The sequence below is a fragment of the Daphnia magna genome, linkage group LG7 (assembly GCF_020631705.1).
Source record: "Daphnia magna isolate NIES linkage group LG7, ASM2063170v1.1, whole genome shotgun sequence".
Lineage (NCBI taxonomy): Eukaryota > Metazoa > Arthropoda > Branchiopoda > Diplostraca > Daphniidae > Daphnia > Daphnia magna.
The window spans coordinates 3207697-3221892 of record NC_059188.1 but is presented as its reverse complement, the minus strand read 5'-3'; the positions used below and the strand labels follow the sequence as shown (position 1 = coordinate 3221892).

Genomic DNA, 14196 nt, shown 5'->3' with positions numbered 1-14196 from the left:
TAATACCCAAATACGATACACTGTCTGATATCGAGTAAAAATTTGTTACATTTTTTAATACGCAGATTTTAAATATATATTGAACTTGTTATTTTTGTTTTCTTCTGTTATTCTTGCTAAATTTGTTTGAAGTTTTAAAATTATGGAAACTAAAGATGATTTCGATTCACTTAGAAGTTTTTTTTCTTCAGCTTTAATGAATAAATTTGTAAACGAACTTACAACATCTATATTCACTGAAGAATATTTGAAAAGTAAGTATTTATTATAACATAATCTTTATGTATAAATTATTAATAACAATAGTTCTATAGCTCATAAAAAGTCATCAAAAGGAGGAAAGCCAGGATTCATTCCACGAGCTGTGATGAACCAAAAACATCTAGAAAAAATCTAGAGTAAGTAAAGTACAATACATGATATTTTTAATTAATTAAATAACAAAACCCTTTACCTTAAAATTCACAGAATCCATTGTTGAAGCTTGAAAAAACTGAAATGGAGCCACACCTGAACTCATACGTAAGCTAGCAAGGAAATGTATTGGCCAATTTTTGAACAACAAGCGTAGACTACTACTAAATATGTAAATAAAACACCAAATTGATAAAAAATACAATAAATTCAAGAACTAGTACTGCATTTCTTTATCATAAAAAACACGTAGACTAAAAAATTTCATTGACAATAAAATAAATGCATATTAACACAATATTATTCAATAATAAAATAAAATATGTGACAACATCGACTATTTACAATTTCAATATACATATATTGTATATTAATTCACCTGTAAAGATGTCAAAAAAAGTTCACTGGTCTACAAAATTAAAACTTCATCTATGTGATATATCAAAGGAAATTTAAAAATTTAAAAGTGAACTTACCGTAGCGAATTAAATGCCAACATTTGTACAAGAAAAAACCAATGAACTAGAAAAGGTAAAATAGATTTATATAAACAAATTCACCTACCTGTAATTTTTCTATTCTTTTCACAGAAAATAACAATAGCGTTAGATAAACCAATGTAAAAAACAGCTGCCTTTGACATAAGAGAATCTTTTGATAAATTATCAATTCTCACTGATGTATCGATATATAATTTCAAATTTTATTTCAATAAATAAATTAATAAGATACACTTAGGAATTAATTGAAAGAACAATAATTTCATCAGCAAACTACGAATTAGCAAAAGAACCATCAACACCACAATATTTTTCAACACCGACAAATGAAGTAACCAATTATATGTATACAGATATTAAAACATAACCTACAAATGTTTAATTAGGAAAAACAATCTGCGTTTTTTGCAGAAACACCAAAACTATTTATTTCAACATTTGAAAAATTGAATACTCCAATTTCAAATCCAAATGTTCTCCCACTAGATTGCAGTAATTCATTACAATAAAGTTAAATACATTAATTTATTTTCAAATATTTTTTGAACGTTTTACTTGTGAAATTTCTATAGTTGTTCCCCCAGAATATAATTTTGCAGCATTATTCATAAATAATTTAAATCCATCCTTTCCCTTCCATTTACTTCTTAACATAATTCCACAGCTGAAACTAGCTCACCGAAACGTGAGCTTAGCTCAAGCTCACGTACGCTCAAGCTCATTTCAAAGTTTTTTAAAGTAATCGTCTAACGGAGAAAGCATAATACATCTGACAACAAGGGACGACGCCACACCACAAGGTTGTGGTGTGGCTATGTCACTTGTCCACAACGGTGTATTTTTTCAAATTCTCTTTCTACTGTCTAGTAAGAGTGTAATATTGAATTCCTGTAAGCAAAAACTCAAATGTAGAGTGAATAAAATATATCAAATACTACACCGAGTTGTTTATTTTTGGCCAGGGAATGGTATGTCAATCAAAAAAAATTGACGTTTAAAAAAAACGTCAAAGTCATACGTCATAGAAGTTTCCTCCGTAAAAAGTCAACGTCAAAACGTCAAACGTCATCAAACAATTTCCCTACGTCAAAAGTCATGACTTAAGTCATAAAAACGTCAAATTTCCATTTTGCATTTATTTAATTAGATCAGAAGTTGTCCGATACTATTTGAAAGACATTTTAATCAATATTAACATCTCAAGTAATACATCCGAAAACCTATTCCGTCGCACTGTAAGAACTAAGGCTGCCTGACTAAACAAACGCTCAACAGGAGCACTATACGGAATGGCCGTATTATACGTATTGAAAAGGTTCTTAATAGCTGGATATCTGTCCAGCATTTTTATGCTAAATTCTGGATCTCTTAAAATAAATCAACTTCGTCCGGCTTGGCTAGATCAGTAGAGCAGAAGTTGATAAAGTCGTCTGTAAGAGAAACCGAACTCTTGTCACTCACTGGTGACACCGTATGGCTCAGCAATTGCTTGAACTGGATTATGCAAACTCTCTTTTTTTCCTTATCTTCAATCCAGTTACATTTGAAAAAGGGATGGGTGAGTGCAGCGAAAACAGCTAAAGGGTCGTCATACAACCTGGAAAATTAAAAAAAAAGAAGCAGTCAGTCAGTGCAGCAAACAAATAATCTATGATCGCCTTTACCTTAGGTCGATCGACGAAATGATCCGGTCACGAATAGCTCCTAGATTAGGGAAAACTCTCTGTTTCAATTTTTTTTTCAGCCTAGACAGTAGCGGTAGAACTATTCCCAACCCAAGAAAGCACTCTTTTTCACCTTGAAATATATCAAGCACCGCTGCAAGAGACTTCATCACTTGCATGTACTCAATCAAGAGATCAATGTCTTCCTTGGTCAGAAGTGGCAATCCAAGCAGACTGAATAAAGAGTTAGCTTTTTCTAAACTTGTATAATGAGTAAAGAAAGATGAAAGGCTGTCACAAGTGGTGTTCCACCGTGTAGCACATGGAGTCACAAGGGCTACGCCTAAATTCAATTATTAGTTACATTTAATTATTGCTATTCAATTAATAATTAATAAAAGAAGAATGATTATACAGACCAAAAGCTTCTTTTGACTGCTCAGTTGCTACTATTGAACGACCGATCTTGTTCCACAAGGCTGTCTTTTTGCTCATAGCTTTCCTGAGTGCATTTCTTTTGGGGAATGACCTGATATCAAAATTGGTGAGACTTACGTATCGGCGCTGGCGATCAGATTGAGCGTATGAGAAGCACATCTAAATGAGAAAGCACATCTAAATGAGAAAAAAATCGGTTTGATTGAAAACTGTAATAATTATAACCTTATATGATCTGGAAGTATGATGGGTGGATCACAATCTTCTGTTTGAATAATATCAAAAGTGTCAATTGTACGGGAAGCAGCCTCGTTTATATCGTCTAGATCCTCATCTTCGTCGTCGTTAATTTGTCCCACTAGAGCAATTACATCAGCATCATCATCGTTATCATCTTCGAATAAAATGAGGTTTTCGGTGGAATTTTCTGACATTTCAGCCTAATAAAAAATAGTGATAAATTCGTTTACACAGTGTGCGGAAAATGAGAACATTCTTACTGAAGATTCCTTGAATGCTTTAACGAAATTAGAACCATTGTCGGTTACTATCTGATGCACTTTGGTGTGCAAAGCAAATTCATTTAAAATGCCATCAATGATTTTGGCAATTTTGTCGTATGAGTGGGACCCTAATTCAATAAAAGCATTGATGAGTTAAGAGAAAGTACGAAGAAAAATTCAAATAGAAAGAACATTTTACCTTCAAATCTCTTGCAGGCTACACCTGCTGATTTTCTCTCAATTTTTCCGGTTTCACAAGTAACTAGCCAATGGGCATGTTACATCCATACAACTGCGCTTGTTTGAACCCCAGATATCGGCAGTCAAACAAACTTCAGTTACCCAATTAAATTGACACCTCAGGCTATCTTTGAATTTAATGTAAGCTTTAGCAACCATTTTTTTCAAAGTACGAACACACATCACTTCAATTTTTGGGTCTATTTGATTTAAGAGGTCTCGGAAATAAGTAGACCCAACGGTGGAAAGAGGCCGACCTTCCGCAACAATATAGTCAAGAATACGGAGTTTGATCTTTTCTTGAATATCCGATGGCAATTTCTTTTCTTTGCTTTTAAGTTCTTTCTTTCTTGAAATTGTCACAGGATCCAGCAACGTCGAAATTTTTTCTTGATGGAATTTTTTTGAGGACTGCAAGAAAAACTAATCTGGTGAACGAGCTCTTTTATTTCCCTCAGTCTTATTCTTCATGCTCTCCTTATATTGAGAATGTAAACTAACATGTTTCTGAACGATACAAAAAATTTTCAAAAAACGTTCTTTAGATGTCTGACCCAATTGGAAGGATTACCATAATGAACACGTGACTTCCACCCACAAGTCTTACACTCCCCATTTACATACTGTTGAGCTAAATAGCTTTTTCTTTCTTGCCGAACCACTTGACTATCATTGGAGTCGATAGTAAAATCCTTAATTACTTTAAGGCTAATTTTAGAAAATTGAAATACCCCAACTTCATACCACTCTGCACTCGCGTTAACCATTTTAAGAAAAAAAAACTAACTGCTAATAGCTGACAGACAGACACACACACAAATTGACAGTTCCTAATTAGCTGTTATAGAAAAAGCAGACGAAAAAATTTTTGAGGCGCCCTCTGGTGGATAGTTACATTCAAATTTTTTTTAAAGTGGCGTCGTCGCAACATCAGATCGAGTCGTGCGCTAGACTCGATGGAACAGGAAAGAACAATCTCCATCGACCAGTAGGTAATTCCGATGTGGTCAACTCTTGTCCCCCAACAAGAGTTACATGGCTTCGGTTTTATACTGGGAAGAGTACACGGACTTTATACAAGATATATATATATCTTGTCTTACGTAGGTCATACATGGTCCTTCGAACTTTTTAATTACAGTGTCTTACAACTCGTTACATCAAAAAGCAGTATTCAACTATTTCCAAACGTTACTAGACTAACGTTACTGTCAGAAGTTACACGCTGTGGAAGGAATCAGAGAACACGATTCCGAAAGGCGTTTTTAGGCGGATCCGCCTGCCAGAACCTTTTCCAGACCAAAAAAACCGAAAACCGGATACCCTCAGAACTACTCCGTATTCGAGGCATGGACCACTACATCTAGAGGACGGGACTTTTTTCCTATCTCGCCGTGTTAAAGCCCGTTGGGTGGGTCAATTTCACGGGGAAATATATAAAACACATCAATCGATAGAGCTTTAAAAGGCGGTTACAATTATGCAAATGGATTTTAGAAAATCTTTGAAATGAAATAGATATTTAAGTTTTAGTATTAGGAGAACGGGAAGAAAGTCGTTTCACCGGTGCCCCCTAGCGACTAATGTAAGTTCTAGTTACCAAGTCCTTGTCAAAACATACAAAACAATACAAAGGTTCGACTGCTATTCTAGAAACGTTTTCTGTGTGACAGATTTGGAAGCTTTTTCATTTGGAATGTGTATTAAATTTTCTATTGACAACTTTATTATTGCCAACCACATGTGCCTTTGTCTGCAAATCAGTTAGTGTTGCTGCGTAGCCATTAAGCATTGGATTAATGAACTTCCAAAGTATGAGAATCGCAAGCTGTTCATTGTGCTTGTTTCCAGCAGGCATTTCCTTTCCTCGACTACAGCAAAAGGTGGAACAACCAGCAATGTGTGGGGTAAGAAAACTGATGAGATCTTCACGAGTCTTCCTGGTGTTGTGTAGCTTCTTTAAGGCAAATTCAACAAATCTGTAGATGGTCCACATTCTTTGAACAAATTCTTTTGAAGGAATGTTTAATCCTCCACGATCTATCCACAAGAAAAACAATGTAATTAATAAAGACTTCCTTAATTTCAATGCAAAATAATTTTTTTTTCTTATACTTAGGCAATCATTCAAAGCATTAATGGCGTTAGCTTGCGGATCTTGAATGTGTGTGTGCCTTAGGCCTTCTCTACATGCCACACAAATCTCTCGTTCCTCAATAACCAAAAGAAGAAATACGGCAGTCACCGCAGTCGCAAGTTTGTCGTCACAATCACTACCACCGTAATCTTTACACAAATAACAATTAACATTTAAAAAACAAGTAATTATTGGTATTACTGTGTAGGTTTGGATTGACGTAATACCTGGGGGCCTTCTAAATTCTTCCAATACTGCACGATCTTCTATTCCGAGAGCTGAAAGGACATCAAGAGCTCTCTTTTTCGGATTCCTCAGTGTAGTTTTACGTATGAATTTTCCATTTCCTCTGTTTTGCTGCTCTCGTTCCAATGGTACATTGCAGTTCATTGCACTGTAGGTTATCCCCGTGCGCAATAATTTTTCTAAACCATAAATAGCTGCTTTTGCATCCATATTGTAATTACCGCCGTTCGCTTGTCGCAGAGCGCTAAATTTTCTTTCGAGGTTATCGCTGTTGAACCGTCGTGTTAGTACGAATGTAAATCCAGCGTCACGCAGCAAATCCGAAATTTTTGCGATCGTTGATTTTGTAGTTATCGTTATTGCTTCAAACGTTTCCGACGTCAGGAAGTGATTCTTTTCGACGCTGGAGATACGCCACTCCTTAAGCCACTTTAAGAAATCTTCCAGCCATTTCAGTCTGGCGTCATCAGTAGAGGTGAATAGGGCTTTATTTGGAAGCCGCTTATAAATGGCTTGGGTGTAGTTACATACGTCATGGATTTCAAACCATTTAATTATTTTTAACATGAATGATATGGTTTCTTCTGAACCCATAAAACCCGATACTTTCCTTCGTCGTAGTGCTTCTAGCGCAGCCGCCAAAGGCCTACTGAAAATGTCAAGTGCTTTTTGAACATTCTGTCGCTCTATTTTCGTAGGCTCAAGATGCCTATTTGTCAATTTCTTCACAAATTTCAGGAAAAGTTTCTTTTGTTTCTCGTACAGCCTCTTGATGAATTGAAACATGATAGATTTTCATTTTTTTTGCAGCGGGCGATCTATAAATTGATTTCGCACATTTTTTATGATATGCGAAGAATCAAAGCTAAAAAAAAATTTCTTGAGGGATCATTTGGGTGGGTTATTTCATGCGACAACATCCCTTCTGGGTTTAGCAGTTTAAACATTTTAGTGTTCGTTGAGGCATTATCAGCAACTAATCCTACAGCAGTGTATCCAATGTGCTCGATCTCTTCAATGATGTGTAAGGTTAATTTATGTAGCTCTTCTGCAGTCATTTTGTATACGAGAAAATATCCCACGATCACGCAGTAAGAATTACACAGTCCGTTAATGGCAAAAGTAAGCAGTTTGTTTGCTCATTTTTGATTATTTTTAGGTTCTACAATGCCAGCCATGTCGACATGTCCAACATATTTATCGAAATTTTTCATGTAACTTTCACAGGGTTTTATTGCGACTCGTCAACGGCGACGTTAACCTTAACGCCACATCCATTTCCAAGTTCTATCAATTTTGCACGAAATGCCTCCTTGATAAGATCTGTGATGCCAAAGTCCATGGATGATGATCCGAGGTAGCTCCGGAGTGTTTTTCACACGGTAAGTTCAACATTCCTGATTTTCTGATTAATTTATAGGATCCCGGACTTCTTGCTTGCCAAATTATGCAGCGTCGGATCACTTCTTGATTCCACCTGTTTCCATTCTTATGCTTCTTCATTTTGTTGTTAATCTGGTTCAACAAGAAAGCGCTCCATGTATCTTCTGTGGAATCCACTTTTATTTGTTTTAACATATATATCTCGGCGATATTCACCCCTGTAATGGTACTTTTCAATTCCCTGACTTCATTTTCCAACTTGTGATTTTTTCTCTTCAGTCTAAGAAGACGCTGCTGTAAACGTAAAATATGTTTATGCTTTTCAATTTCATTTTCTGTAGGATATACTGGTCGTAGCAGTCCAACGTCCGTGTCTGAGTTGCCCGGTTCATTAACTGCCGAATCGTAATCCACATCACTCACGTCATAATCGGGATCGGAATCACTCACGTCACATTCGGAATGGGATTCAAACACGTCATTTTCGGAATCACTCACGTCATATTCGGAATCAGAATCAAAGCTCTCCGACCTGCTGGACTCGCAGTCAACATCCGATGGTGGCCCAGACGTAGCTGCACTGTGTATCATCTCGTCACAGACACCCATACTACTTGGAGCCACAACCGGAACGTCGAGCTTCCCATCACTGTTACTATTAGCAGATTCTGATAGTAAGTGATGTAAATCATCTAAATCAACGCAATGTGTAAATTGTAGATATAATGCGATAATATTTCATAAATTTGAAATTAGAAACCTTCATTTGTTGCACCGCTAACTAGCTGGTTTGTTATCACATAGTTTATCCGTTGTTTTTTTCGTGGAGGCTGATCGGATAAATCAGCTTCATCTGAAGGAATAGTAGGTTCTTTGGCTGCTACTTCCATAGAGCCAAAAAATATTGATGGAACCGCATTCGGTAGTAGTTTTTTTGCTCCAGCTAGTACAGTTGGGTGGAAGCTGTCCTCACTGAAATGTTTTTCGCACACAGTAGCGTTTTTTAAATTGCATGGTTTTCTAACAGGTCGTAATCCATTACAGTTTTCAATCACACTCAACCACACTTTCCTTCGTTCGTCGTCGAAAGGCATTGCATAAAAATGAGCATGGTTAGTTGCTTTGGCATCGCTTTTCCCACGCACGGAATTACATCCGTTCACTATACATCTGGACGGAGCCATGAATACAAAGAGACTAAATGACCTATTCCATGTCTGTACTGTACTTCTGATTTTTCTTTGTCTTTACTTATTAACTGACCTTTAGTTATAAAGGGGGGGTGAGCAAGTTGACCATAGCGCAAGGAAACATTTCCGTCAGAAAAAGGAAAAAAAAATGAAAAGAAAAACTGTTTTTTATATGTATGTTTCCCAACGTTAGAAAATTATGTAAATAGGTTGAAAACAGAGACGAAAGATTTTCAAAAAATGTTTCAAATTTTGCCGGTCGCAGACGTTTAGTTGTAAGAGCTTCTGGAACTTGGCCGCTAGGTAGCACCGGTGAAACAGACTTTCTTCCCTTTCTCCTGTAAGGAAATTACAAATATCTAAAAAACGTAAACGTAAAGTATAGGAACATTTATTAAGTCAACTAATAATTTTTTGTGCTTTTTTCACTGCTGATGTAAAAAAAATTACATGGCCGACATAGGAAACCTCGAAGAGTCTCGTCCTCTAGATGTAGTAGTCCATGTTCGAGGCCGGTGCCGGAATCCATGAACACCGCGCCGTTGCTGAGCAACAAGGAGAAAACGCAGCTGGACGCACTATAGAGGGTTCGAGCCTCACACGCGGCAGTAATTGCCGCAGTCCAAAAAGCAACTCAAGAGGCTGAGTTAAAAGCAAAGTTAATACTGGAGGCCTCCCAAATCCGGAGAGAAAAGGAAAAAATCCGGATCCGAGAGCAAGCACGGGCAAAAGCAACACAAAAGCCAGCAGTTAGAAATCCACCAGAACCTCAACCCGGGCCGTCAAAAGCAATACCCCCAAGACCACAGACCCTATTGGAGAGAATCAATAAAGAAATCAAGGCTCAGACAATCCCGAAGCCATCACCAATAGAAACCTGCTCAACAGCGTCCACTCCTAAAAAGAGATACACAAGAATCATTCCGACGGAGAAAATCAACAAGAGATTGGCTAGAACTCCACTTCCCAAATTACCCCGCCATTGTTCATTTTCCTTTTTTGAAGAATCTAATGTAATAATGTTTTAAATGGTGTGTAATGTAACTACCCTTTTTTCTAATAATATTAATTTACTCTTAACTTTACTTTGTACTTGGTTAAACTCACGGGATTGGGTAAAAAGGTGGACTTAAGGAAGGATTTTGTGAGGGATGTTGGGGCCTTCGGTCACCCGTCGGGCCTTTGACCACGCACGGGAAGACGAACATCTGGCGTTAACATTAAATACTCACCCCAAGTGCCGAGGAAGATGTAGTATGTATTGATAGATGTTTCATGTTAACCGCATCCGTCTATCGTCATATTCATCTTCAAGCATGGTAGGTATCATTCCACACAACGGCTTTGATCACAAATTCTAATATTGGTCATTAATAAACCACAAGCTGAGGAAAATAAATTAGACAGTGTATTTGGCAATCACTTTATAAAATCAATAAGCCATTACCTGTGGATGATTCTTCAGTTCGAATTAAGTAGCACCTCGTTACGCAACCGATATGTTTAAAGGCGATATTTCCGGGATCCAGTCGATCAAAGAACTTCGAAATGAAATCATCGGTCGTAATTACCGTTGGCAGAATGCTCTTATTCCTTACGTCATTTCTGCACCCTTTAGTAAGCTTTCATTTCCATCAAGTTCATAAAACCCTGTTCGTAAAACCAAAATATTTAGCATTGGAGGAACGCAGTGTCATAGCCAGGGCTCTTATGGAATACCATAACAAAACATGCATCCGGTTTCTTCCTACATCCATCCAGTCAGATTACATTGTCTTGATTGTATTGTCAAAAGGCAACAATAATGGAACCTATAAGGCTAAGAGCTCTTAAAAGTCTGCACAGAATTCAAGCAACTTGTTCGATTACTTGGCGTGGCTGCTGCTCAATTGGGATGTGTCTGTTTAACAATTGGGCAAAATAAAAATAGCTGCTCTCCTGAGTTGGGAGAAAAATAAATCGAGCTGCCATGGATCCAAGATTGTTCACAACATCATAGATAAATGCCTATAAAATTAAAATACTAAATTTGGTTTGATTTTCATGCCTGACTTGTCGATAACTTGACTTAAATTTTATATATACCTGTCCTTGGATTCTTTTAGGGAAAAAATAACGACATGACACACTTGATTCTAGAACGTCACTGATAAAAATGGGCGTCTACCGGTGGTTATCATTAATGGCTGCCTATGTTTCCACTCCAGCGTTGCCAACCTAATTTTTTCTTATAATTTACTGAATTACTTTAATACCCGCGAAACCTTTATATAACGAAATCCTTCCTATTCAATATGATAAATTAATTTCTAAATGTATTATTCCATTTATAGATCAATAAGGAAGATGTCTAAGACTAATGAACAACAACCACCAGAGCAAATTAAAAGGCCGACAACCCATTTACAGGTAGGTATTGAAATTAAAATTTATTTTATATAATAGTATATTTTTATAGTGTATTCAGGGTGACTTCATTGTACCGTGTATCCTAATAGAGACTTCTACTCCTATGGATGCAAGACCCAATGAAATAAAGGATGAAGAAGCGATGGAACAAAATGATTCCAGTCAATCATCAGACATTAGTCAATTCAGCTAGTCTGATGTTAGCCCTCCAACCGGGTGGGATAACACAGACCAGCAAATGAAAACCATTGAAATCAGCTCGACAGTTGATGTTAGTTCAACTATAGACCTGAATTAGTTGGATATTCTTTGATATACATGATTAAACCGAGATCACAAATCTTACAGAACATTAATCAATTTTTCATAAAACGAGCTACATAAACCACTTCAAATGCAATGTATTAATGCAAGAAAATAAGAAATCGGAGTTAAAACAAAATTTTTTTGACTGTTTCAATGCTTACTTGGCATCAGCTTACTCAAAGGAGTAGTACAAAAAATGAGGTAAAATTTGCCGCTCACTATCGTCTGTGTGATGCAGCACACAGGAAATACAATCTTAAAAAAATGATCGAGAAGATCGATTTCCCCGATCGATTGATCAAATAAAAAATAACCGATCGATTTGGATTCTTCGATCCCAAATTGGGGTAGGATCGAGATCGAGATCATCGATCGCAATTTCGTGATGGAACGGCAGTTCTGAATACAAGCCAATAAATAAAAATAAATTAAATTAAACTATGCAAGATATTTACTCTAAACCAATTACAATATCAAAATAGAAGAATTAAGAATGAATTTTTCAATTTTTTTTAAGGGTAAGTTCCCTACACTATAATGACAACTGCGCAGATATGAAGCAGCAACATAAATGAATATGAAATACAGTCAACTTGGCCTCCGATGAACGTTCAATACATCTTGAACAGCCTTAGGGCATTTACCATTCTCTGATTGGCTAGAATCATCACGTGACTAGAGGTAATATTAATAGATGATTAGGACTGCTGTTTAGTTTATGCTTTAGTGATTAATCTGTGGTTGTTCCTTTGACGTGTTTCAAAATAAAATTTTTGCTAAACGTATTGCGATCTTAAACTAAATTCCTTTGTTAAAATGAAACGCATCAAAGAACTAGTTGACTCAATTGAAAATGAAAATCACCAGGAACTACTGAAAAGAAGACGAGACAAATACAGGAACAAAGGCAGAACAACAACATCATTAGGGCGTTCTTTTGATAACTTTACTGTAAAAACTAAAAGAATCAGATCACGTTCAATTACAAGTGCGAATACTTCATGTATTTCTAGTGCTGTGTCAACTTCAAACGCTTTTTTCAGATACGGAAGATCATCATGTGCATCACATCGCACAGACACAGTCAACAAGTAATGATGGAATTGTCACAGCTAATATTGAAGGTAATTAACTTGAACAAATTACATTTATTTGAAGGAAATAATGAAACTATTGTTTTTAATCAGAATACGAGAGAATACAATCAGTCATTGCTCAAATGAGAGAGGATGCAATCATGCGAGTCACAGTCAATATCGAAAACATTCCTGGTGATCAGCCTTCCAGAAGATGGCAGGAAAGACAACAATCCATCAAAGAAACATGGTTAAAAATGAGAGCTACTGTTGTCAAAAACTATGTAAGAAATCAGGGTAGGTCTTCTGAAATGCTTAAGTGATCACATATCATCTGCGTTGTCGTTAGTTTGTTCCAAATTCAAGCCTCGTTGAATTATGGCCGGATTGGCCAGAGAATTGGTATATTCTTGGATTGCCATTGGTACTTCATTGGTTGTATTTGATCCTTGACCAAGTTCGGTATGTTGTGCTGAAATACAGTGGGAATATTTATGCACTGAAATCTAGCGCAGACTGACTTATAACATTGTTACATACCATCAGCAGCTGTTCCATTTGTTGCTTCCAGCAGTTTTCTAGTGTTCTTGCTGACACGTTGTTCGTCATCTTCCATTAAATTCTTTTCTTGTCCATTGGTTGGCTGACTGGGATCAAATACTTTTGTCGGCTTAGGAGCGCGTTTATTTCGTCCAAATGACTTTTCGGAATCAGATTGTAAAATATTTGCTACTTGTGACGATCCATTTGCAGCTGCCTTTGCTGCTTTAAAAGCGATTGCATGTCTGACTGTATAATTAATTGGAAAGTTAGAAAAATTAGCTTAATGTATCTTACCAATAATAATACAATATTGGCTATAATTTGTAGCACATAATTACCAGGCTTGTCCAAATTGAGAATTGCAACTATGTCATATTCGAGCCATGATGTTTGAGGATGAGCATGTCGTTTGTAAATCTTGGGTTTCCAATCACATGGAAGCTTTCCTCCAGCTTTGTACGTGGGGTTTGGATAAACCAGAAATTCTTTTTTGGAAGAAAGCCATGTAACAGGGACGACAGACCATACATTTCTCATGGCTTTGAGTAACCAATCGTACTCAAGTGTGGCAACACAATAATACTTCAAGTCTAGCATGTTCGAAGAATCCTGCTCGCAAATTTTACCCATATTATTGTTGGTTTCTGTAGCTGAAACATTGCTGCTCTCTTAATCCAGTAGCAATGACGGAAAGATTCCCTTCCAAGTATCATAAGGCCTGCCATCGGTCTGTAATGGAACAAAAAAAAATCATTTTAGCACGTTTGGAACATAAAGTAACTTTACATGTATTATAATTAATAAGGAAAAATCCTGGTAATTTTGAAAACAGACTTACTTGAACATCCTTTTCCAGATCAATAGTATGTTGGATTGCTACCAACGATGATGCTTGTTGGTTCTTCATCTCATACTTTTCATGAGAAGACGAATTCAATATATATTTGTATAAGTGAACCACCCAAAATACTTAATAGAAGGAAATAACGTCACTGAAATTTTGTAAATCTTGAATTTTGGTATCTTAACTGGTGTGAAACCTCATGAAGATAACGTCATGGGCACAAGCGTGCAAAGCGTGGCAATCAGACGAATTTTAAAGATGCTTGGCCGGTAGCCCAGACTCGATGCATCAGCTAAGCGTTGC

The 14196-nt window shown here is 36.6% G+C and overlaps 3 protein-coding genes, 1 long non-coding RNA gene and 2 pseudogenes across 10 annotated transcripts; 1 reads left to right on the top strand and 5 right to left on the bottom strand.

Annotated features, from left to right (window-relative positions):
• Nucleotides 1-2063: 2063 nt before the first annotated feature.
• On the bottom strand, nucleotides 2064-3450 carry LOC123474349 (annotated as a pseudogene).
• Nucleotides 3451-5421: 1971 nt separating this feature from the next.
• On the bottom strand, nucleotides 5422-7232 carry LOC123474243. The gene is made up of 3 exons (XM_045176176.1): nucleotides 6124-7232; nucleotides 5875-6045; nucleotides 5422-5799 (listed from the first exon to the last, which is right to left on the bottom strand). Exons 1-3 carry the CDS (start codon nucleotides 6926-6928, stop codon nucleotides 5447-5449), a joined length of 1329 nt encoding a protein of 442 aa, XP_045032111.1. The 5' UTR covers nucleotides 6929-7232; the 3' UTR covers nucleotides 5422-5446.
• Nucleotides 7233-7357: 125 nt separating this feature from the next.
• LOC123474244 lies at nucleotides 7358-8134 on the bottom strand. The gene has a single exon (XM_045176177.1). The coding sequence runs from the start codon at nucleotides 8132-8134 to the stop codon at nucleotides 7433-7435; it is 702 nt and encodes a 233-aa protein (XP_045032112.1). The 3' UTR covers nucleotides 7358-7432.
• A 740-nt stretch (nucleotides 8135-8874) lies between these two features.
• LOC123474245 lies at nucleotides 8875-10933 on the bottom strand. Of its 7 annotated transcripts, none has more exons than XR_006648852.1 (7): nucleotides 10801-10913; nucleotides 10585-10738; nucleotides 10435-10526; nucleotides 10163-10365; nucleotides 9593-10100; nucleotides 9166-9527; nucleotides 8875-9053 (listed from the first exon to the last, which is right to left on the bottom strand). It is a non-coding gene; the product is annotated as an uncharacterized LOC123474245 (long non-coding RNA). The 7 variants fall into 7 exon arrangements; XR_006648851.1 differs by having other exon boundaries at nucleotides 9166-9723; nucleotides 9948-10100; XR_006648849.1 differs by having other exon boundaries at nucleotides 9166-9612; nucleotides 9948-10100.
• Nucleotides 10934-12246: 1313 nt separating this feature from the next.
• The window catches only part of LOC123474206, a 55903-nt pseudogene continuing 53953 nt past the window's right edge, over nucleotides 12247-14196 (top strand).
• On the bottom strand, nucleotides 12413-14145 carry LOC123474132. The gene is made up of 4 exons (XM_045175984.1): nucleotides 13888-14145; nucleotides 13388-13778; nucleotides 13047-13295; nucleotides 12413-12978 (listed from the first exon to the last, which is right to left on the bottom strand). Exons 2-4 carry the CDS (start codon nucleotides 13677-13679, stop codon nucleotides 12830-12832), a joined length of 690 nt encoding a protein of 229 aa, XP_045031919.1. The 5' UTR covers nucleotides 13680-13778; nucleotides 13888-14145; the 3' UTR covers nucleotides 12413-12829.